Source organism: Anoplophora glabripennis, unplaced genomic scaffold (genome assembly GCF_000390285.2).
Source record: "Anoplophora glabripennis isolate ALB-LARVAE unplaced genomic scaffold, Agla_2.0 scaffold111, whole genome shotgun sequence".
Taxonomy (NCBI): domain Eukaryota; kingdom Metazoa; phylum Arthropoda; class Insecta; order Coleoptera; family Cerambycidae; genus Anoplophora; species Anoplophora glabripennis.
The window spans coordinates 1,069,172-1,093,158 of NW_019416273.1; the positions used below are offsets into that span (position 1 = coordinate 1,069,172).

Consider the following 23,987-nt stretch of genomic DNA (forward strand, 5'->3'; position numbering starts at 1 on the left):
CTACAGCACTTAGGCCCCATTGGGCCCCTTGTGCATCCTCCCAGCGAGAGATCAGCTCTCCTGAACCGTCAACCAGCCTATCAAGTAGAAAAAGGTGATGACGTTGCTCAGGGGGAACTCTCTAATACAGGCCATAGAAGGCCAGCGCTCTCCCAATATGGACTCTCCTGTTGACGAGACGGCAGTGCAGAAGAAGGATTACCCTATGTCCAGAGTAAGCCTTCTTCTGGTATTTTTTGGCTGTGTCTTTGCAAACTCCTTAGCAAATTGACAGCTGTTTATTTCATCCCACCGTGTTCTAAACTCTGTGGGTGTTTTCCTTAATCATTTCAAAAAGTACTGCCAGCTTGAACACACTGGCGGGACTGGATCCAAATATAGTGCGACCCAATGCCCTCCTTGCTAGCTTGGCAGCTTCTTTATTACACCGGTCGTGTTCCTTAACCCAGCATACATATATGCTGTTGGTAGCTGAGGCCACCACCAGCTCTTGCTGGCATTCCCATAACGATCTGGATATTATCTTCAGATTGTGCAAGATCAGTATTGATTGTCTACCATCTGTGTAGATACTAATACTTTTGTCCGTTATCTGCCTATGGGCAATTTCTTTAGCAGCTACGGTTATACCTGCCAGTTCCGCTTGTATCACGGTGGCACACACATCCATAGCCCACTGATATCGGATGTGTAGGGATCTAGAATAGATCGCACATCCTGTACCTTCTTTCCTGTTTGATCCGTCAGTGAAGATGTTGATCGCACCCTCATTGGCGGTCTCCTCCTCATTTTGAGTGAGTACTGTGTAGGGTTTGTCAAACACAAACTGAGGAGAAATGCTGTCAGTGTCTGCCTGCAGAAGAAGCATCTTCCTGATGTCCTCATAACATAGGCCACATCTGACTTCTCCACATCCTACATTTGGTTTAACATCAACGTTCTTGAAGAGAAGCATAGTTGTCAGAACCACCTCCTTTAGATAAATATCTAAGGGTGGCAGACATAGCATCATTTCCATTGCTAACGTTGTTGTTCGCATAGCTCCTGTAAAGCTCAGGCAAGCAATTCTTTGCACCTGGCTGAGCTTCTGTTTAGCTACTGTCTGTTGGGTTTTTGGCCACCAGACAACAGCTCCGTAGGCCAACTATGGCAGTGTATATCCACATGATTACCTTTGGTTTCATCCCCCAGGTTTTACCAACGGTTCTGCGGCACTGTTCATAGGATATATACGCCTTGTTTATTCTTCTTTCCAAGTAAAGATTTCATGTTAGTTTTGCATCGAGTGTGACTCCAAGATACTTCACATCCGTTGCAAAGCTTCCTCTTCCTCTGCGAGGAAGAGGTTTCAATTTTAAGTTTTTTAAACCTAACTCCGCATATTTTCTTCTATTCTATCGGGATATTTGAAAGGAACAAAACGTAGGTGCAACTAAAATTCTTGCGAAAAAAGAATATCGTAAAAAAAACAATTAAATATTTAACAACAATTTGTAAAGGTATAAAGCCGAAAAATCTTTTTTTTTTATCAAAAAAGCAGTCTATATTGTAAAATGCCAACAAATCCAGACGGATAATCCCGTAATGAAAAAGAAATATACATCTTTTATTTCGTTACTATTGCCATTGTTCTAGATTCGAGAGGCTTTACACGCTCGCAGCAAAGGATTTGTCCCGTAAATGGAAACAATCCACCAGTTAAGTATCAATTAATATTTCAGCGCGGGCAATAAATCATTCTCATTGTCGTCCACGAATCCGATCGCCGGATAAAGGGGTCCCGGAAATATCAAAACAGCATTAACTATTCCGATTACGAGGGGATATTAAAAATCCAATTATGGCGATCTATTTCGGGGATAAAGGATTGAAATGAAGGTTATTATTGGGCCAAATACAAAGTGATACATATTTATGATTTCATTCGTCGTACTCAGTACATAATTCTCATGAAATTGCTTAATTGTGTTATTGAATGCTTCAAGATGCCTCAAAATCCTTCAAAACAGCCTTATGGGATGCATCAAAATAGATTCAAAGTAATTGTGAAATCAACTTTGGAAGCTAAAAAAAAGTAGCTGTGGAATAAATTGAAGTACATACACCGAAACGGCCTCAGAAAGTATTAAAATGGGCCAAAACAGCTATAGAATACAATAAAATGCATCAAAGTAGATCAAAATCCAAAAGTTAAGTCAAAGGTTAAAGTCCAAGACCGATATGTGAAAAGCTACAATGATCAGAAATCTATAGGCGAACGTCAAAGGTCGAAGAAGAAAGTCAAAGAGCCATAATAGAAGATCAAACGTAAATTATCGTCAGGGGTCGAATGGCAATGGTCCTACGCCAAAAGTCCAAGGGTCTCAAAATGGCCAATGGTCTTAGGTTATACCTGAGGTAAGTTAATGATATTAAGTCAAAGATACATGTACACTGGGTAGGTTAATGGTCATAGGATAAAAATTAATGGCCCTTAGTTAGATCTGAATGGCCCTAGGTTAAAGGTCAATGACTACATGTCAAATGATGCCACGTCTTTTATATATTTTAAAATATAGTGAAGAATTTCGAAGTATTTTGTTGTAACTGGAGGATTTTGGATGCATTTTGAAATATATCGTATTTCCTATCTATAATTTTTAAATGTATATTGAAGAGTTTTGGAATCTCCGAGATATATCAACATATTTAGTGAATTCTGAGGAATTTCGAGGCTTTTAGAAGTTTCCGATGTCTTATTAGAAATATCCAATGCCATTTTGATGCAGTTTACAATTTTTTCAAGCATTTTAATACATTTTACATTGGATTTTAAGAATTTTTATGTAAATATTTTGAAGCTCCATTGACTTATTTCGTTAAATTCTAAAAACTTTTAGTTTAATATTTTTTGAATAGAAGCCGTTTCGTACTTTGATATATTTTACAACTGTTTTGGTGCTTCCTTTTAAGATTTAAGATTTAACAAATTGTCCTACATTTTGAAGCTATTTTGATGCATGTAACCCAATTCAAGGCAGGGGTTTTTATCATAGATAGGAGTCTAATCAAACATAAAAGGTGTCCCATTTTAATGTACCAGGCCCCATATCTTTTTAATTCGACTTTTATAAAAAAATATTTTGAACAAAAGTTATTAGGTTTCGAAAGGGTCACATTACGGTGATCATGAATTTGACTTTGAAGGCCATTTCAAGGTCAACCTTAATTTTTTAAATGGAAACCTATATTTTTTATTGCAGACTCGTATTCTGCGGGAAAAAATACGTAACTTTTGTATGAAACATTCTTTTAAAAATGCATCGGTCTCTCGCCAGAGTGCGCTGTACTTTTATTGTTCCATTTTAATTCTCAGGCATCTCGAGAAATAAGCAAGATGGTGAAAAATATTTCCAACAAAAGTTTTCAGTTTTCGGGAGGATCGGATTACTGTGACCTGATATTACCTTTTAAAGTCAATTATCATGGTTATTTCAAGGTCAACCTTGATTTTTAAATGGAATATTTTTATTACAGGAAGTCTTTCCAAGAAAGTTGTTTCATACAAAAGTTACGTATTTATTCCCGCAGAATATGAAATTGTAATAAAAATATGGGTTTCCATTTAAAAAAATCAAGGTTGACCTTGATAATTGACTTCAAGGTCGAATTCAAGGTCACCATAATTTTACCCCCTGGAAACCCACCGATAACTTCTGTTTAAAATATTTTTTTATAAAACATTAAACTGGGAGACCTTGCATATCTAACATAGGACAAAAGATGTAACCTGTGATAGAGGGTCTAACATGAGACAGGTAACCAAAGATAGAGAGCGAAGAAGAAAGTTTCAAGGAATTTTGATGTATCTCTATTTTGATATATTTCTATTTCGATGTATTTCTATTCAGAATTTTTTTCTTCAAGGTATGTAGCAGTATTTAGTGGTTTCCGAGGTATGTATGTATGTATGTATGTATGTATGTATGTATGTATGTATGTATGTATGTATGTATGTATGTATGTCGGAGAGTGGTGTAATTGTTTTTCCACCGCGGCACTTAGGCCCCTTGTACACTCTCCTTCATTACTCGAGTACTTTTCTTCAAACCATCTTATTTACTACACGGGTGGCTTGGTGGCAAAGTCTCGTACAGTTTATGTATGATAGCATGCTCTTGAGTTACAGCGATTTTCTTTGCTCTGTTCTCATTACCATTTATCGGGGACCACACGGGTGCTGGCACAGCCACGACCCCGAGCCTGCCTTAGGTCACCCATCCAAATTCCAGCATGCGTCCGTGATGCTTACCTCGGCAGATCGAAATTCAGGTATTCCAATTTGAATAATTTATATGCATTCTAAAGCTGTATTGATCCGTTTTAATACTTTCTGTCGTTTAGAGTGCTTTGCCATATTTTACAAGTATTTGGTAGTTTTTATAAGATATTCACGAATATTCGTGCATTTTCAAACTGTTCTGATGTATGATGAAATTATTATTATAACCTAATTTGAAAGAGAGGCTTTGCCTTAAATCATGGTCTAATAAAATAAACCTGACTAATCTAAGATAGAGAATGTAACCCAAGGTATGGGTCTAAAGTAAGACAGCTAATCCAATACTTCAAAATATTCCGAAAACTTCGATATATGTACATAATTTGGCCAGTTTATTGATCAATTTCAATCAGTGGAAAACTGGTAAATGTTAAACAGATTTTACATACGTCAGTACTTCGTTTCGGTATCACCCTGTATAACAATATCAGGCCACCACAATCGATAAGTGAAGGTTACATATGTGGAAAGAAGAAATGAAAGAAATTACCTGGTGAAGGGCTGACGTATGTGTTTAATTTGGCCTGAAATTTATGATTCAGTGGCTCCTTCGGCAATATCGGGAATCGGCCGGGTGTACTCTAATTTGGCGTTAACCGAAAAGCCTTGATTTTCCAACGAGGATATTCGTCGTTTTAATAATGAATTAGGTACGATTTCATTACTTTTAGGAAGCAGTCGCGTACTTTAATCAAATTTAAGGTTATGCTAAGTCCCATTTACTTTAACTGAAAAAAAAAATGAAACAGTTTCTTCTGAAGAAGAGAGCTATATGTCTAACCAACGACGTGTGAAAAATGTAGCCATATGTAAAAAGTACTGCGGAATTTTCTAATTTCATATTCTAATCAATAAAATAATTGTGCATTAATTTAAAAGGGTATGGCCGAAAAATAGGTTTCTTAAGAAAAATGTTGTACATATTTTTGCTGAAAATGAGATAGGATCTCATTGCAAACTTTTCGGAGATAGTCGGTAATTTGTTATTGAACTACTTAAATGACAATAAAGCTTAACAAATCTGACCATGAATCATATTGTTGATTTTATATTTTACCGTTGATGTATTGAATTTAATTTTTTTATATTGTTTTATATTTTCTGCTTTCTATTGTTTTGTATTTTTTATCTTGGTAATTGGTAGTAACTGTAGGACGGTGTATTTGTAAAGTAAAATAAAATGTTAAGGGTGTATTTCAACACGGTGGACGGAGTTTTAGTACGCAGAGTAGTTTTCTCCCATAATATCATTAGTTGTTGCACTAACCAAATTTGAGCAGGACATAGCTAATACAATGCGAAATAAACCTTGCTGTGAAAAATGTTGTCACCGCCGTTCTTGGTGGTGAAAATTAGAAATATTTGAAATTATTCAATTTTCGTGGCTGAAAACATAGATATTGAATTTTCGAAACCGAGAGAGTTGCACTAATAGTACAGTTATTGAAGCTGAAAATCAGCTGTAATCTCCGAATTCTTTGAAACTGCATGGATTTGCATGAAAATTTAATAAGGCTCATCTTAGCATCAAGTTCAAAAGTGACATAAGCCCGATTGACGCTTTTTGTTTTTTAGGGGTAAAAACTACCTCTAAGTGAAAAAAATTGAAAAAATTAAGTTTCAAGCATTTTATTGATAAAAATCTTTTTCGAGCACAAAGGTGTTTATGTTATGTTATGTTAATGTTTCATGTTCTCGAACATGTTTTATGATATATTTGATCTTTTCGACCCTTTATTTAACCCTTAAAAACTACCCCTTTGCAAAAAATAATGATAAAAAATTACTTTTTAAAGATTTGGAATGATTAAATCGTGCAATTATTTGAAATAAAAGTTACCTTATAGCTAATAAAAGAATTTTTTCCTTTCAACCTCTAAAAACCACCCCTGTATTGACAAAAATGATAAAAAATTACTTTTTAAAAGCTTGGAATGCTTTAACGGTGTAATTATTTAAAATAAAAATTCCCTCATTGTTTATGGTAGAATTTGTATCTCATAACACTTTTCCACCCTTATAAATCATCCCTGTGCTAAAAAAATTAAAAAAATTACGTTTTAAATCTTGGAATGCTATAATTGTGCAATAATTTAAAATAAATATTCCCTTATATTGTTTATGAAAGAATATTTTACTTTTTCCATTTTCAACTCTTATAGACTACCCTTTTACCAATATTAATGTAAAATATTTTTATTATAATCGATTTTTAAATATAACCAATCATAAAAAAATTGCTACGCTGCATATAAATAATCACACTAAATTTAATTACTTATTTTATTTGTATAATATAATATATAATATATAAAAATGAGAAAGCTAATTTTGCTCCGAAAAAATGTCATTGGTTTTTTTACCATAACTCGGTTAATTTTGAAGCTATTATGTACAACAAAAAAGCATTTTAAAGATAATTTCTAGAGCTGTAAGATCGTTTGCATATAAAACCTTTTAAGTCCTTAGTTTTTTAAAGGGAAAGGATCGAAGGGCTCGAGACAGATCGTTTTTTCACTAAAATGAGTACATCAAGAGACGATATCTCCTTTATTTTTTATGCTATAGGAATAAAAAAAGCAGAATATTTGTTGAAAAAAAAAGCTACATTTTTGCTGTCTATTATTTTTTATGTATCTTTCATAGTTTCAGAGTTATTATATAAATAAGGCAATTTTTTTTGAATAATGAAAAATACGTTTTCAACTTTTACCGTACATTATTAAAAAAATACGCATTCTAAACCGGTCCAACTTCAGGATCGTATGAAAAACACTAAAACAAAACTAATTGTAAAGGGTCTACGATTAGTTTTAATTCTGATGGAAAAGGTACAGCGTTTACTGCTCATTTTTCCTTAAAAAATATGAGCAACCCACCTGTTTTAGACGATAACTCCTTCATTTTTGCTCTAATTAACTTTTATAACTAAATTTGGACAGGACATAGCTAATATAATGCAAAACATCGCCTTAATGTTAAAAATGTTCTTGGTGGGGAAAATTCGAAATATTTTAAATTATTCAATTTTCATGCCTAAAAACATACATAGGTATTGAACTGAGCACTGAACGAAACTAAATTTGTACAGGACATAGCTAATAAGATGCGAAACATCGCCTTGCAGTAAAAAATGTTGTCACCGCCGGCGCCGTTTTTGTGGTGAAAATTTGAAATATTTGAAATTATTCAGTTTTCATGGCTGAAAACATAATAGCAGAAAATAGAAAAAGTATGTACGGAAATAATAAAACAGTTATTTGGTGAAATAAAGAGTTTTTAAAATATTATCTCGTTTAAAGTACGATAGTTTTTTTAGTATAATCTATTTGTTACCCTGTATATTGCCGCTGGGAGACACTGTACCGCTAACAACTGTAAAATTCATAACGGCGCTTTCTTTAAAACGTGACAGACGTGCCCTAGTTACCGCTGTTATTCCGGGAACAAAAGGACGTACTGCAAAACGCTCCTTCCATTTGGAAATACGCAGACAAGGAAGGACAAAAAAAGCGCAAAGGCCTCTTTCATTTATTTTTTAATTTAACGTAGACATTCTTTGTACTAGGATTTCTCGATATCGGCGGAAGAAATGTTATTAGGGGGACAACTGGTGGACCGAGTTCCTAATTAACTTTGCTGAAAAACTTTACAGATTGCTTTTAAAATAATTGGCGCAACTTTTATCGCGTTAATGCGAACCCTTTGGAAGTAGGGGAGAGAGGTGTCGGTTATAACATCGGGTCCACATTAACGCGAACATTGTTAGCTAATTATACTCACTTGGTAATGTTCACCAAACAAAGCTAGTTAACGTTATTCCACACTGGTGCCAACATTGTTAGCTAACTATGGTCACTTAGTCAATGTTCTCGAATAATGTTTCGACATATTAGCTTGATAGAGAAAAGAACTATATTAGAACCGTTTTAAGATTGCTATTACGTCACGAGTGTGTCCTAATATCAAAGATAGTCGTTGTGGTCGAGATTCATTATTTATTGCGTCAAAAAGAGATACAATGATGGTATAAATGTCTTCATAGTCTCAATCTATCACAGACAATAGTTCCAATAGTATTAGAGTGAAAGAAAATGGTGAAGGTTTGTTGGGTACTTACTTTGACTACCTCAGTTAAAACAAAACAGAGCTGACACTCAGATTAAAATTTTGACAGTTGTTTTAATTATTTAATTAATTTTATAATAAAACCGAGTTTGTTTATGAAATTCTTTTCTTAATATTTTTAAATGGACAACGTAATCTTGCATTTATGTTTGATTGAATTCAGTCATCAAGAAATTTTTATAATAATTCATGTTTTGATGCTGTTACCTGAAGATAGGATAAAGTCGTTGCCTTAGATTCGATGTTGTTGTTATTGCTGTTATTGATCTTGCTGGTGCTGCTTCTGTTGTTGTTGTCGTTGTTGTTGTCGTTATTGTTGTCGTTGTTGTTGCTGTTGCTATTGTTATTGTTGTCGGTGTTACAGCAGTTGTTGCGCAACAACAACAACTGCAACAACAACAGCAACAACAACAATAACAACAACAAAAACAACAACAACAACAACAACAACAACAAGAGCAATAACAACAACAACAACAACAACTACTACTACTACTACTACTACTACTACTACTACAGCAACAACAACAGCAACAGCAGCAGCAGCGGCGGCAGCAGAAACAACGACAGCAATAATATCTACATCAGTGGCAGCAGCAACAGTAACAACTAAAGCAGACTTCTTTAATCTATAATAAGAGTATTATATACTAAGTAGTCAGAGTTCCCTTCCTATAGTAGTCAAAGTATTCCTTGCTAACTCGTTAGAACTTTTCATATCCTCCTTACGAATACTGTCGACTAATGAAACAAGTTCAAGTAATTCAGTAGTTTAAAATTTAAGAGCGTTATTGCCTTTGATTAGATATTGTCGTTGTTATTGCCGTTCTTATTGTTATTGTTGCCGGTGCTACTGTACTAATTTTACTACTAATTTACGAGAAATTCTTAGTACAATTTCCGTTTGTTTATTTCGAATAGGTACATAAATGTAACGATATAGGCAACTAGTATACGTATGTACCTAGTAATTTGGGAGACATCCAGTTTTGGGAATTGTCAAGATGACATTTCAATAATGTGAAAACAGTGACTAATTTGACTAGGATTTTTTGTATTAGTTCTTACGAATATTGCTTGTGACGCAATGGAAAAGATACAACGGTATTAGTATGTATAGTTGACATTGTTCTTATCAGTGTGGACGTGGAATAATCTGAATTTCGTTAGAGAAAAAGTTTGCTAACATTGTTGCTAAATTACAATCAAATTGCACTAATAAAGGTATGAAAACTGGTATGCTCTTTATATGAGAAGCATAATTAGTATTTTATTTGCACTAATTTCAAATCTCAGCTTGGTATTTCTAGAATAGTCAAATTTTTCATTAAACCACTAGATTTGACATTACTTTTGGATTCTTGAGTACATGTTGCTAGTTAAATTTACTTCGCTTTGTTGCAATAATTTATTTATGTATTTTTAAAGCAAATATAAACAATTTAGAGTTTGTGATAAATTTCTTAATAAAAAATATACATACTTTTTTCATTACTTATTGCAGTCTGTTACAATTGCACGAAATGTTATATTTGATAACGGTTATAAATTTATTTTTGTACAATAAGATGATTTTTTGTAGCTAATTCAACATCAAATTTAAATCTGGTAAGCATATATGCAAGTCTGACAAAATTTCCAAAAAAATACTTTAAACGATATAGACTTTGAGACTTTTATATGTAATTTTTGTTAAAGTCGACCCCAGTCTCCCCTGTACCCTGGGAATAGAAGGTAATTATTTTAATGAATTTCAATCGTTACTCCCGCTAATGGAACAGAAATGAATTTAAAAAAGTGACCATTTCTTTACTGTCTTTTAGTTCCTTGCAAAAATAAAAGTCCTTTTAGATAGAACTGTTCTATTTCTCAGTTCTCTTATTTTTAATGAAACTATGGAGTAGGTTAGGTCGAAATAAATAGTCATTTGCATAATTATTTATAAATTGGCGTTAAACTCATATCTAAGCTTTAATGTTTCTTATTTTTTACTCACCGTTGTGATGAGCGACACCCAAATCTTGAAGCAAGGTGGCGGCCAAATCGGCCTTCTGACGCGCAGACTCGAAAATCAGCGTGTCCAGGGGCACACTTAGCGACCGGAACTGCTCCGTTACGCAAAGCGACCCCAAGCTCCTCGTTGCCACCTCGTGGATGCTTTCCAGACTGTTTTCTACGTTCTCCTGAAAAAAACAAGGAGTTTATCTATTATCCTTTAGAAGAAACGTGTTTCCTTAACACTTCTATCTGTTTTATAATTAATTTGTTACACAATCCTGCGATGCAAAATTGTAACAATGGCAACACTTACTCCTCAAGAATATTACGACATATGAGTGATAATTACGTATACACAGGAAATTGTATTTTTACGTCCGCAAGTTATTAACTTCCTGCATATAATTATTTGTGAACCAGCCGCACAATGTGTGTATATAGTATACAGGATGTTTTGGATAAAATGTCAAAAAATAAGAAAAAACATTTCTGGGGTCATTATTGTTTACTTTTTCTCCAAAAAAGATTTTTTTTATTATTTATATCCAATAACTCCTTCCTAGTCAAGGTCAAGGTCAATTAGAGGTCAGATTGAGAAAAAGTGCATTAAATCAAAGAATCTCGAAGCTTAGGTTTTTTGGGTCGCTGAGTCCGAATTGGAGGTTAGTTTGTCTGTATCAGGTCATTTAAGGGTTATTTCAAGGTCATTTAAAGGTCAAACCAAGAAAAAACTCCTCGTGGTGCACAATAACGCTGAAGCTGAAGGTAATAATTATGACGATTTAGTCCTCCACTACTGGATTTGTGTGAACCGAAGGTAAGGAGGACTGGCCAGGTTTTAGGTCAAGAGATTACTGATGTGGAACCCATGTGAAATCCTATCACCTTTGTACAGGCCATTTTTGTGGCAAATAAGTAGTTTTCGAAATTAAAGATTGCTCATTTGTTTCTTCAGATGAACTTGCCTAAACCTTGTGTAGCCCTGTTTAAACTCGAATGATTTTAAAAACCTATCTTTAGTATCAACAATATTTGCTTCGGTCGAAAACAGAGGGGTCTGAAATTGATCGTGTTCTTGTTGAAATTATTGCAAATGCACTGATATAAAAAAACGTAATTGATTGTCCTAAAGTCAACCAGTTAATATACAGGGTATATGCGAACGAATGAACCAAACTTCCAGAATGATTTTCTCGGATAGAAACAATACAATCAGTATAATTTAATAATAATCTTTAAAAAATTATCGATATTCTAAAATTTTCATTCTATTCCATTTCAACTAGTAAAATAACTTAGGAAGCAAGTTTATACTAAGATAACTTGATTTAAATCAGTTCCTTCCAAGGAGACCACCATCAGTTCGAGGCACTCTCGATTATGGAACAGGAGCTTGTTGATTTTGGGATAGTCAATTGCGTTTTTCTCAAAAATGGTGCGCGAATTTAACAAGGGCACCTCTTTTATGTAACATGCAATTTTACATTGTAACACACGATATACGTTGTAAAAAACCTAACCTCAAATAAGCTCTCATAAAATGTCTGTCACTGGGCAACCTCGTAGCTAGCATCTATACCTCTTTTTTGCACAACAAAACCAAAAATATGCCGAAAATTGTGTTCCCTATTTTAATCAAATCTGAGGGAAAAAATAATAAAATAATGTAGGAAGCGTACTTATTGTTGCAAATGTTATTTATTTCTCAAATTCCCTTGCCACAGTTTAGAGTACAACAACAATTGGAGCAGAATATTATATACAGTTCTGTTCCATGTTCAAGTAATTAATACCGAACAAGACCTAGTGCAAGCCGTCAGCAATACCACAAACATAATTTGTGAGCAGCGAGACAAGCGTAGCCTCGAATCTAATGGACAATCCTTCAAATTTTTACTAATTTAATCTTTTACGACAATTTTTTTTTATTAAAAGATTACTTTTGCCATATTCAGGAAAATAAATCACCCATAAATGAAGTTACACAAGGTAGGGTAAACTAATACCTCAGTCTTACGATCGAAATTTATGCAAACAGCGTCTATAAAACAGGGTATGGTCATCCACCTAAACTTAACGGCAGCTGTGCCAGACTTTACCAAAATGAATTAAAAGTTGCGCCATAATGTTCTGTTCTAATCAGCGTTGAACATTGGGAGAGGTACTTTAATTACACTTTTACGAACTCTCTCGTTAAATGAAATAATGGCCGCCCTAGTTTCAAGACTGCGGGAAATAATAAAACACGCGAACTAGGCGAAGCCCTAGCAATCCTCGTTTCCTAGCTATCGGTTGCTCTACTAGAACTAGTTGAAAATACAGGGTGGCCAAATGAATACGAAACAGAGCTTTTTTCATGAACTGCGTCAAGATTGTAGAAAAACGCTCAGATCCGTTGATTTTAGAATAAAGGGGGACATTCTTTGCTGGTATTTTTGACTCCGCCACTTTCACCCCCAAGCAAGGGTAAACATCACCCCAAAATATTTAAATGGCATTGGGGGTTGAGTAATATTTATTTTGAAAGCTCTTACAATTCTCTTTACAACAGACTTTAAATTTTATAATTCCGCGCAATACTTTGAAAAAAATTTACATTTTAAAATTTAAATTATGTTTAGTTGCTTACTTACTACTTAGTTGATTAAATGTTCAAACTGATGACCGCCCGCTTCCATATAAGAATAAAGATTTTGTTCGAAACGTTCGCGCACATTCCGAAGCATTTCCGGAGTGATTCGACGTCATTCGTCGACGATTCTTTGACGCAAATCTTCCAGCGATGCTGGCTGTGTTTTATAGATTTTACTTTTTAGGTATCGCCACAAAAAGAAATCAAGGAGCGATAAATCCGGTGATCGTGGAGGCACTAAATGCTGCCTCTTCTCCCAATCCAATTCCGTAGAAAACGTTGGTCCAAATACTGACGGACCATTAACGCATAATGCGAAGGAGCACCGTCCTGTTGAAAAATCAAATGATCATCATACTCTGGAACATTTTCAATAATATCAGTCAAGGCAGGGTCAATAGCGTCTTCCAGTAATTACAAATACATTTGGCCAATCAAATTACCAGGTAGAAAAAAATGACCCACCAGCCGGTCACCGAAAATTCCAGCCTATACATTTAATTTTTCCTGTTGTTGTGATGCACCTCATGAAAAACTGAATAGGACCAATAGCGGCAATTGTCCGTTCCTTTCAAGAAAAAACTGCATTCATCAGAAAAACAGATGTAAAAAAGGAACTGTGAATCGTTCCCTGCTCGCTCACTCATTGTTTCGCAAAATTGCAAACAGCGATCATAATCATCCTCATGAAGTTCCTGAACTAAATGTATTTTGTATGGATGGAATTTATTCTTCTTCAAAATAGTTTGTATGTTAGTTCGATTGATCCCAGACACAGATGCCAGCTGCCTCGTACTTAATGTAGGATCAAGATGAACTTGTCCCAAAACTGCAACTTCACTATCTTTATTAACTATAGGTTTTTCAATTTCTCGTTTTTTATTATCTACGTTCCCCGTCTCTTGAAATTTTTTTACTAACTTTACATACTTCCTCCTGACATGTCGATCTTGATGTCGTTCATTAAATAGCTGAGCTGTTCTATTCGCACATTTATTGTTCATAAAGTAAAGCGAAATGATATCTACCCTTTCCGCAATGGAATAAACCATAGTGTTTAATTTTCAAAAACACAATTAAATAAACTACCAACCAACGCTTCCAAATAATACTAGAAAATAATTTGGAATCCACTAATTTTACGTTCATTGTGTGTGTATAGCATTCATTTCTGTTTTTTACAATTGTGTTTTTTTTCGAAAGTGATAACAAATCGCCAAAAACCAATGTAACGCAAGAAATACTAAATTTATACCATTGGCGTACTTAACTCGAATGACTGACATTTTTACCGTTACTAATTGTTTGTACATAAGTTTCAACTTTAAAATCAAAATTCTTAATAAGTATTGGGCGGAATTATAAAATTTAAAGTCTGTTGTAAAGAGAATTGTAAGAGCTTTCAAAAGAAATATTACTCAACCCCCAATGCCATTTAAATATTTTGGGGTGATGCTTACCCTTGCTTGGGGGCGAAAGTGGCGGAGTCAAAAATACCAGCAAAGAATGCCCCCCTTTAATCTAAAATCGACGGGTCTGAGCGTTTTTCTACAATCTTGACGCAGTTCCTGAAAATGGATCTGTTTCGTTTTCATTTGGCCTCTGTATATATGGCATGCGTTTATCTCGCCCTTGCAGAACGAATTTCGGTCTTCCTATCACTCATCAACTAACCGCAGGCAGAGATTTAACGAAAAATAATTAAATAACAGTTTAAGGCCTGTTAATGTTTAAAAGTTGTAAACGTTATTTCTCCCAGAGGCGTTAAGGTTGCTTGCTACATTACACAAAGTGCCAAAGGGTAAAACTCTTCGGGGGTTTTATTACTCCGTCCACAATTATAAATTGTGTTGCGCTGCTTTGATACGCGAGTTTCGTTATGAAATTATGAAATGCACATTACGCTCAAACGAAACTTTTACCACTGGGTTTTACAAACTAGGCTAATAGTATAGTAAAGGCTTTTACGGCCATATTCCATTGACATGGCAGTCGTTTTAAAATTAATTTTATGGCGTATGTGGTTTACAAAAGTTGCACAATCGTAGTAAATTATAAAGTTTGCTGAAAAAGCTGATTGGAACAATATCTCTTTGTTTGCAGGCATTTCCGTATCCGAAGTTAGTGGTGATTTTTTTTTCAAACTTTTTCATTGTTATTCTCGCTTTAGAGTCCTTTGTTCTCCGTTTTTACTCTAGGGAACGCGTTTTGGTAAAGAACAGCGTGATATATATTTAAATTATTTTTGTTTGCATCTCCTTAAACCTGGAACGACTCCCTAGGGTGTGATAAACTAAGCCAACTAAGATATTCAATCATGTAAATTTTATAAGACTTTTGAGGATTATATTTTTAAATCAGTGGAATAGAAAAAACGGTATAGTGCATTGTGGATAGCATGTCAATTAAGTTGTTAAAAACTCCAATGTATTCTGTCGTAGACCGTCGAGCGACCTAAGTCTGTGTGTAAGAGGGGCTTAATGTTTTTTATTTTGACATTGCAGAACAAAGTAGTTGTATTCGCTGTTTTATTAGGAGTTTTTGTAGAAAGGTCTTGAAGAAATTACTGAACTGCAAATAAGTGCCTTGAAATATCTTATTTCCTATTTAATCGCTACGTATTTTAAAGAATCTTGTCTAGTCGCTAAAGTTCTGAAAATAATAAAGTCCGTCGAGGAACTAATATAGTTCGTAGACAATAGAATGTCTGTAAAATTGAAATGTGGACTGAAATCGAAGTAACTTCCGGAATTTAACAGTAACAGTATTGTGCTAGTTTAAAAAATTGCAAATTTCTCCGTTTTATACAGGCGATGTGGCGACACATCTTTAAAATTGATTTTTGCTACATTCCTTTAATAAATTGAGATATACAGTTCTTAATCATAACATATATCATAACATATACTGTTGAGTGGGACAGTAAAGCTCGTGAAAGAGACGGCCGCAAATTCGAAAAATCGCAGTAAAGGTAGTAGCATTTGGCACCTGAAGACCTTCTGCATACAAGCGAAAAGCTGCTTCATTTTATCCTGTTTTGCCACAAATTAACATAATATCCATTACATTATACTTATAAGACAGAGATAAACAATGAACCACGGTAATAAGAGCACTACGAAAATCACAGTAATACTGAATAAATAAGCATATGTCAAAATCGTGAATCACCCAGTATATCAAACCTGGAACGGTGTATTATGCCACTGCTATACATACAAGTAAAATTTTAACAAATATTAACCAATGCTACAATAATTATCTGTGGTGTTTTAACTGTAAAAAAATATTTGATGATTTGAAATAATCTTGTTTTACATATTTAGGTAGACTATTTACAATCAAAATTTCTATGCTTCCTGAGTAGGTATTTTTAATATGATCTTTGCCAGTAGGGGACTGTAGATAAAAGTAAATTATTTTGTTTTAATTTCTTAATAATTTATAAATAGGTATCTATGATAAAATTCAACTTGTTCTGGTTATATTTCATTCAAATAAACGCGAATTTGTGCAAATATTTAAATTATACTAATATTCTCAACATTATTTGATTTTTGGATTTTTAATCAAGAATGATATCCTACCAAAAAAAAGGAGCAAATATTTTGACTAAAAGTAGTGTATCCAAATCTGTAAAAGAAACTGTTTCTTTACTGTCGAATAACTATTTTTTTGACAGTAGAAATTCCTCAAAATCAGGATTTACATCAAATAATTGTATAATGGTAAGGGTATGTTTTAGGAAAAAGTTTTACTTCATTTTATTTTTATTTAGTTATTTTGACCACTGCAATTGGTAGACTTCTTTGTTGCAACGTCGTTTTTACACCCTGAACATATGGTTATTATGCTCCAGTAGCGGGTAACAAAAATTTGTCTTGAAAACTAAGACATTTTAGAAAAAAAAATCCCTCCTCTCTCAGTTGACAGTTATCATCTTGTCAAAGACGAGTCGAGATAATGATTTTCAAAATTCAAAAAATTGCATTTATAGCATATTTTGTGAGTGCAATAAACATTATGTTGGAGAGACTTTTCGACCTGTGAATATTAGAACCACATCAAAAACCCAGAATTTGAGATAAAAAATTTGCGATCACGCTTAGGAAAACGCTCATATAATTCAATGGAATCGGCTAAAATTTCGGAAAAAGAAAATAATATCGTTAAAAGAAAATTAAAAGAAGCCGCGATTAGTTTGTTAAATGGTGAAAGATGTGTTTCAAATTATTCTTTGTTGTTTACAAATTCTAAAAGATGAAGATGATAAGCAGAACAAATATCATATTATGTCTCTAGCTATGGAAATAGACAAAAGCAAACAAATTTAAACTGTCAAAGCTATTAAAACGAGGTAAAAGTAGGTTTAAAAGACGAAAAAAGATAGATTTTCGAAACGTTAACAGTTTTTTAAAATATAAAGTGATATGTTTACACAAAACTATTTTTATCAAAATAAACCTTGATTGATCCTTTAGGCACAAGTGTATATTTCACAAATTTTTAAATTTTTTCACTGCAGGCAAAATACTCGAAACAAAGATTTTTTTTTTAATATTAAATTAAAAATTAACCTAATTTCTAAATAATCTAAAGCAAATTTCGATTTTTTGATAATTTCTACATGAAGTTAATGTTAAGGTTAATTCATTTTTTTTCTAATTTAATATAAAGCACTAACCTAACCTAACTTTATGTAAATAATAAATATATATATACAGGGTGTTAGAATTTTGACTGTCTTAATTTTAACAGACGATAGAATACATAAAAATAAACAAAAAACCTTATATGACTGGAACTGAACCATTTCCGAGAAAAAAGTTATCAAAATATCCAAATTGATGTACAAAAGTTCGATTAATTAAGGAATATTGACATAACTGCGTGCATAGAATATTATAAAATATAAAGTTTATCACTTTTTTAACTTCTTTATGCTTCATTCTAAAAAATAATTAGCGTTGTAATAAATTTAAAATTCGATAAAATTCATATCGAGCAATGTGACAACGGCGCGGCGGATAACACGAAGTACTAAGCTGTCCAGCAATACGCAATTCAGTTGGTATTGGACAGAGTCTTTTTTGCGTACCACTATTTCCTTTTCATGAGGTGTTTTCCAGTTAATGCGCGAAAATTGGATTCGAAAGTGTGGTGCATGCATCAAATATGGTGGTGGACATTTTGAGTGTATGTTGCAGTTTGTTTTATATTTGTGCATTTAAAAAGTACTGAATTTTACTTTTTGGTTACCTAAATTATTTTTAATACGTCCTATGATTATTTGGACGACGTGAATCTTTGGGTACTTTAATTACATTATTTTTTAATTTCACTAATAGTTATTTTTGTATCTAGTGCGCGAAATGCTACTTTGGTGATCGAGAATTGAATTTTTTAACGAGGCGAGACCACCAAAGTAGTTCGCGCACGAGATGCAAACAATATTTTTTCTACAAACGTCAAAATCTATCTCTTAAAAATATTATAAATAAGTAAAATGCCTAATTTATTATAGAAAATAGTGTTGAGCTGGCTTAAAATGTCTTTCCTAATCAAATTTTCACTNGTATTGGACAGAGTCTTTTTTGCGTACCACTATTTCCTTTTCATGAGGTGTTTTCCAGTTAATGCGCGAAAATTGGATTCGAAAGTGTGGTGCATGCATCAAATATGGTGGTGGACATTTTGAGTGTATGTTGCAGTTTGTTTTATACTTGTGCATTTAAAAAGTACTGAATTTTACTTTTTGGTTACCTAAATTATTTTTAATACGTCCTATGATTATTTGGACGACGTGAATCTTTGGGTACTTTAATTACATTATTTTTTAATTTCACTAATAGTTATTTTTGTATCTAGTGCGCGAAATGCTACTTTGGTGATCGAGAATTGAATTTTTTAACGAGGCGAGACCACCAAAGTAGTTCGCGCACGAGATGCAAACAATATTTTTTCTACAAACGTCAAAATCTATCTCTTAAAAATATTATAAATAAGTGAAATGCCTAATTTATTATAGAAAATAGTGTTGAGCTGGCTTAAAATGTCTTTCCTAATCAAATTTTCACTGTTACTATGGAAAAAAAGTGGCTGTTGTTGACAACAATAATAATTATTTTAATACAAAACTCTTATTAATTTACATGCAGTGTGCGAAATACTTCGCACCCTAGTGCGCGAAGTATTTCGCGCATGGTGTCATGGTAACGTAAGAATCCGAAAAAAAGTGTCACTTCGCATATTGTTGTCAATGCGCAAACCTTGTCATTTTTTGACGTTTGTAGAAAAAAGTTGTTTGTTTTAAGAGATTCATAATTGCTAAAAGTCGAGCTAAAATTTTAGCACAACACTATCTTCATACTACAAAATCGACAAATTTTATTTTATTTATTAAAAAACTGGAAAATAATTGTCTTGAAATTTACTAAATGTTTTACAATAATAGTTGTTTACATTTTTGTTATTCCGTAGGACAAGTCCGCCGCGTGCACACGTGGTTGCATCAGCTGTGTAATATTAGGTTAAGCGCTGTTGCCACGTTGTGGTGAAACTCCCCAATATTAATACTCGCTGTATTTTGAAAACTGTTAATTTTACGCCCCTGTAATATACAACTTTTTTGATAATTTATAATTACTTTATCTCATTCTGAAGTAATGGCAGACAAACTTCTTACATCCTGTATAAAGTTACATTAGGTCAGATTGAGTTTTTTTACATAAAGCTTAAAAATATTATCATTGAGTAAGTATACTATTTACAAACGTAGTATCCCATTCATTAGATACATTAAATAGTAAAATAATATTATTGGTAGAATAAACATAAACGTTAAATGAAAAAATGTTTATATTTTTTCTCACATGATGTTCATTTTAATGAGTTTGCTGCCCCTCAGAGACTGACAGGCAAACGAGGGAGGGGGACATTCAAGAGCATTTCGCATGACATAAAATGATAAATACGTTAAATAAACATATTTTTCCCCTAATTTTCTGAAAATATGCCCCCCAGGAATTATGAAGTTACATGTGTTTTAATTGATACAAGACTTTATAATGTTGCAGATAATGATAATTGTTTGGATTGTGTGAAGCGCTTTTTTCTGAAAACTAGATTCGATCGCTTAAAAATGACCCCAGATTCTCGATTCTGCGGACTCTCGAAAACAGGGGGTAGAATAAAAATTGTGAGGATTTAGGTGTTTCCCGCTACACTGATAATAATTATCGTATTTCGAAATAAAGAAAACATAGCAATTTGTTAGACTTTCAAGCGGGGCCTAGGCGTAAAGATTTATGAGAAACGAGTATTAACGGAAAGCGGCGACCCCGAATATCTTTCCCCAAAAACAGGGGAAGTGGGGAGCCCCTCTCACACGCCAATATATTTCGAATCATGCCGCTCCAGATGCTGGCGTAATGCGGAACGTAACTGGTAACGTAGATATTGCCCTCGGAAATCAATAAATGTACCTGTAATAATATATCCCGCATGTACACGTCTGTCAGAGAAAGCGAAAATCGGATCGGTTCTCCTGGATGTGATCCAAAGGGTTCTGCCACTTGATGTTGATTAATACGTGCGTTAATATCAGAAAGACCCTTTGACATTTTTATAATTGGATTTTCTGGAATGGGGGCAAAGGGCAGATTGATTTAATTTGATTGTTTTTAATAAATGTTGGAGTGGCACAGAGGTAGAGCACCCACACTTTAGTCAAGTAGGTCTTCATCAATTTGGTGTACAGGGTGTTCTGAAAGTCCGTCAGGAAACTCCGGCAGGTGATTTTACAGATTAAAATAATAGTAGTAGGTATGTAATGAAATTTTTTTCGAATTGTCAATTGTTTGCAAGTTACAGCTTGTCAAAGTTCAATTTTTTTAATTTTTCTATTTAAATAATTTATTTAATTCAAGTGCGATTAGTCTCTGATTTGGCATACCCACTAAGTAGATGAAGCTCTATTGGACCAGTTAGAAAAAAGTTTTATTATGCGCCGCTAGAGGGCACTTTACCTAAAGAATTTGTTTTGTTCATAACTTTTTCTCTTGCTAGACATCACAGATATTTAAACATTATTGAAAAGAAAAATAATATAAAAAAAATATGTACTCTTAATTCAAGTCGATAAATGTAACCGTTTATCAGGAAATCGTTTTTAATCGCTATTAAAGTGTTATTAAACATAAAATTTTTAATAATTGACAATTCGAAAAAAGAATCATTACATACTCCTATTATTTTAATCTGTAGAATCACCTCCCGGAATTTCCTAACGGACTTTCAGAATACCCTGTATACAGGATTTTACAAAAATTTCGGAAAATATTTTACTATACTCTATTTATGATAAGTTTTCAACGTCACATTTAGTAATTAAGTGCAGCCAGTAGAATAATACTAAATTCTTACTACGTACTGAATTAACTTTGCTGCAATTGCAATTGACAGACATTTCACATTTTCGTTATTTCTGAATGCAAGATAAAAAAATATCAGTTGACCCTACGAAATGTGACGCCTGTGGTTACAATTAAAAAATAATTTTCACATCAAAAGGTTGTCCGTATAACCTAAGTTTGATCCTTCTACGTGAACACGATCTGAACAATTAAAAAAAACAATGTCAAAGACGGCCATCTTCAATGAACCCTACCCCCTCTTAGAAAGGATTTTTGGATAAGACGATTTATGTCAAATCGATATGAAATCATCCCTAGAATTTGCTGTCGTCATTTGTTTAGTTTCCGGATACCCTGAAACGGATGTAATATTTTTTTGTTCAATACAGGCCATACAAAATTAGGTGATAAACGAAGATTACTTGCTGTACGCCGAACATTAATTGAAGAGTTGTCAATGACAGCATCTATTATATCTTCTTCATTTTGTACATTCACTTCAGTAGGACGAATGGCCTTTTTTGGAGCGATGTTACCTTTTTCTCGAAGTCTACAAATGGTGTACTAAAGACTGTGTGGGTAGGTTGATGTCTATTTGGGTATTGTCAATTCTGAGATTGCTTGTCTATCGTTCCCATTGGAATACCCATATACAAAGACAATATCTGCATGTTCTTCAATTGTAAACAAATGCATTTTTTATTTAGCATTTTAACACTAAATGTCAAATGAACAAACAAAATGATACTAATAATAATAACTATTGTTATAGCAACTATCATTTTTATTTATCAGGCTATTTTGATTGAAATACATATGAAATTAAATTTTTTTAAATACTAGCAACTTTTCATACAAGAAAAAATGTTTGAAGCTAAACCAGTTACCATCTATCAAAGTTTGTCATAGAGATTGTAAAACACCCTGTATAGGCAGATTTTGAAATTGGATTAACACCAAAAAACTTAAATTTTCATTACTAAAAACACTCTGTATTCCGATTTTTTTCTAAATGGTGGACTCAAACGTACGCCTTAAGACAAACTGGCCATTTTTTGAATGTCATTTTTCAGGAGGAAAAAGAAAGTTAACTGATTCTGTACGATTTGATATTGTTTCCGTGCAGATTATCTCAGTTTCCCTTATAGAGTGTGTCATTATTTTCCCCCAAAAGACAATTTATTTTTTCATTAAAACGTACTAATTACCATCAAGAAAAACTACTGAACTTACAAAGCTATATATTAAGTTCAGCAAACAGGTACACAGCCTCCATAAATGATTACAAGCCAGGTGATCAGGAATTTTTTTTGAAACAGTAATTTCATTGCCTTCGCGTTGGCAATTGAATTTTGGTAAAATTAAAAGTTGTTGAAATAGTAAGATCAAGGTTACGTTAGAACACAAAATTGATTCACTAACTTGTGATTGGTGTAATTTTTCACGAAATTTTATTCAACCAATCGGCGATCGCATTAATTGGAACGGTTTGTCATTGTTCATTATAAACGAATCAGTAACAGTGATATGTAAATGTCAAAAACTTGTTTATTACACTTATACTCCAGGGAAAAGTGGAATAACAAAAACTAGTAATATTTATTTATTTAAGAGACTTTTATAAAGTATGATTCTAGATTCACTCGAACTGACAGTTGTTTTCTCCATCTCCTAAGAAATTTATTTGCCAGTTACTGTCGAACTCTGTCTCGTGAAGAACACATGGATAAAAAAGTGACAGAGATACCTATATTTAATTGGCCGTTAAGTTTACTTGACAGTTGAAAAGCAGGGTCCTTAGTAGTGCCACTTTTCAGATGTCATATTACTTTACGTCTTCAAAAGCTCCATTCCTCACGTCCTTTTTTATGTCAAAACCGCTGGTTAATTCTATCTGTTTATAGTAGACATGAAGCAACTAAGTTCGTGAAATATTTGCGGACGTAATATCATTTTACTTCCATAAAGCGACATTTTTGGTCGCTTGGAAATGAGTCCATAAAACCGCATTTTATGGCGAAGTCGGCGGAAATGTTGTTTAAAATTATTGTAACTTTGTCATAGAGGGGCAAAAAAAACATTTGGCCATTGGACCAATATGCTACCAATTCGATAAAGAAGAAATTAAATTAAATATCTACTACGAAAACCAAAAGAAGTTTTTCCACCTACCTTTTTCCCGAGCGCGCTTCCTCCTGTAAGAACGACGCTGATCAAGATGGCCATGATCAGCGTTTGTGTTTTCCAGAAAAAGCTTTCCTCCATTACGCATCCTCATTGGTACTGAAACAAGAAAATATATGTAACGATCTCGTTTTATGCATTAGAAATAGCCATTAGATATAAATTTAAGTCCACTACTATTAATTAAATTCTTATTAATATCCTAATCCAACAAAATCCTGTCGACGCGCTCAAAACCGCTCGGATCAGCCACAAACCGCTCTATCCAGGGCAGTCGACATCAACGAAGGACGATGCTGTCGACAGCGAC

General features: G+C 33.5%; 1 protein-coding gene across 1 annotated transcript in view; it reads right to left on the bottom strand.

The window, feature by feature from the left end:
- The window catches only part of LOC108903924 (probable G-protein coupled receptor CG31760), a 164,797-nt gene extending 141,051 nt beyond the window's left edge, over positions 1 to 23,746 (bottom strand). The window contains exons 1-2 of the mRNA XM_023457357.1: positions 23,666 to 23,746; positions 10,446 to 10,632 (exon numbers count right to left, since the gene is read on the bottom strand). Coding sequence (XP_023313125.1) covers positions 10,446 to 10,632; positions 23,666 to 23,719 — 241 coding nt within the window. The 5' untranslated portion in view covers positions 23,720 to 23,746. The remainder of the gene's footprint in view (positions 1 to 10,445; positions 10,633 to 23,665) is intronic.
- Positions 23,747 to 23,987: the final 241 nt, after the last annotated feature.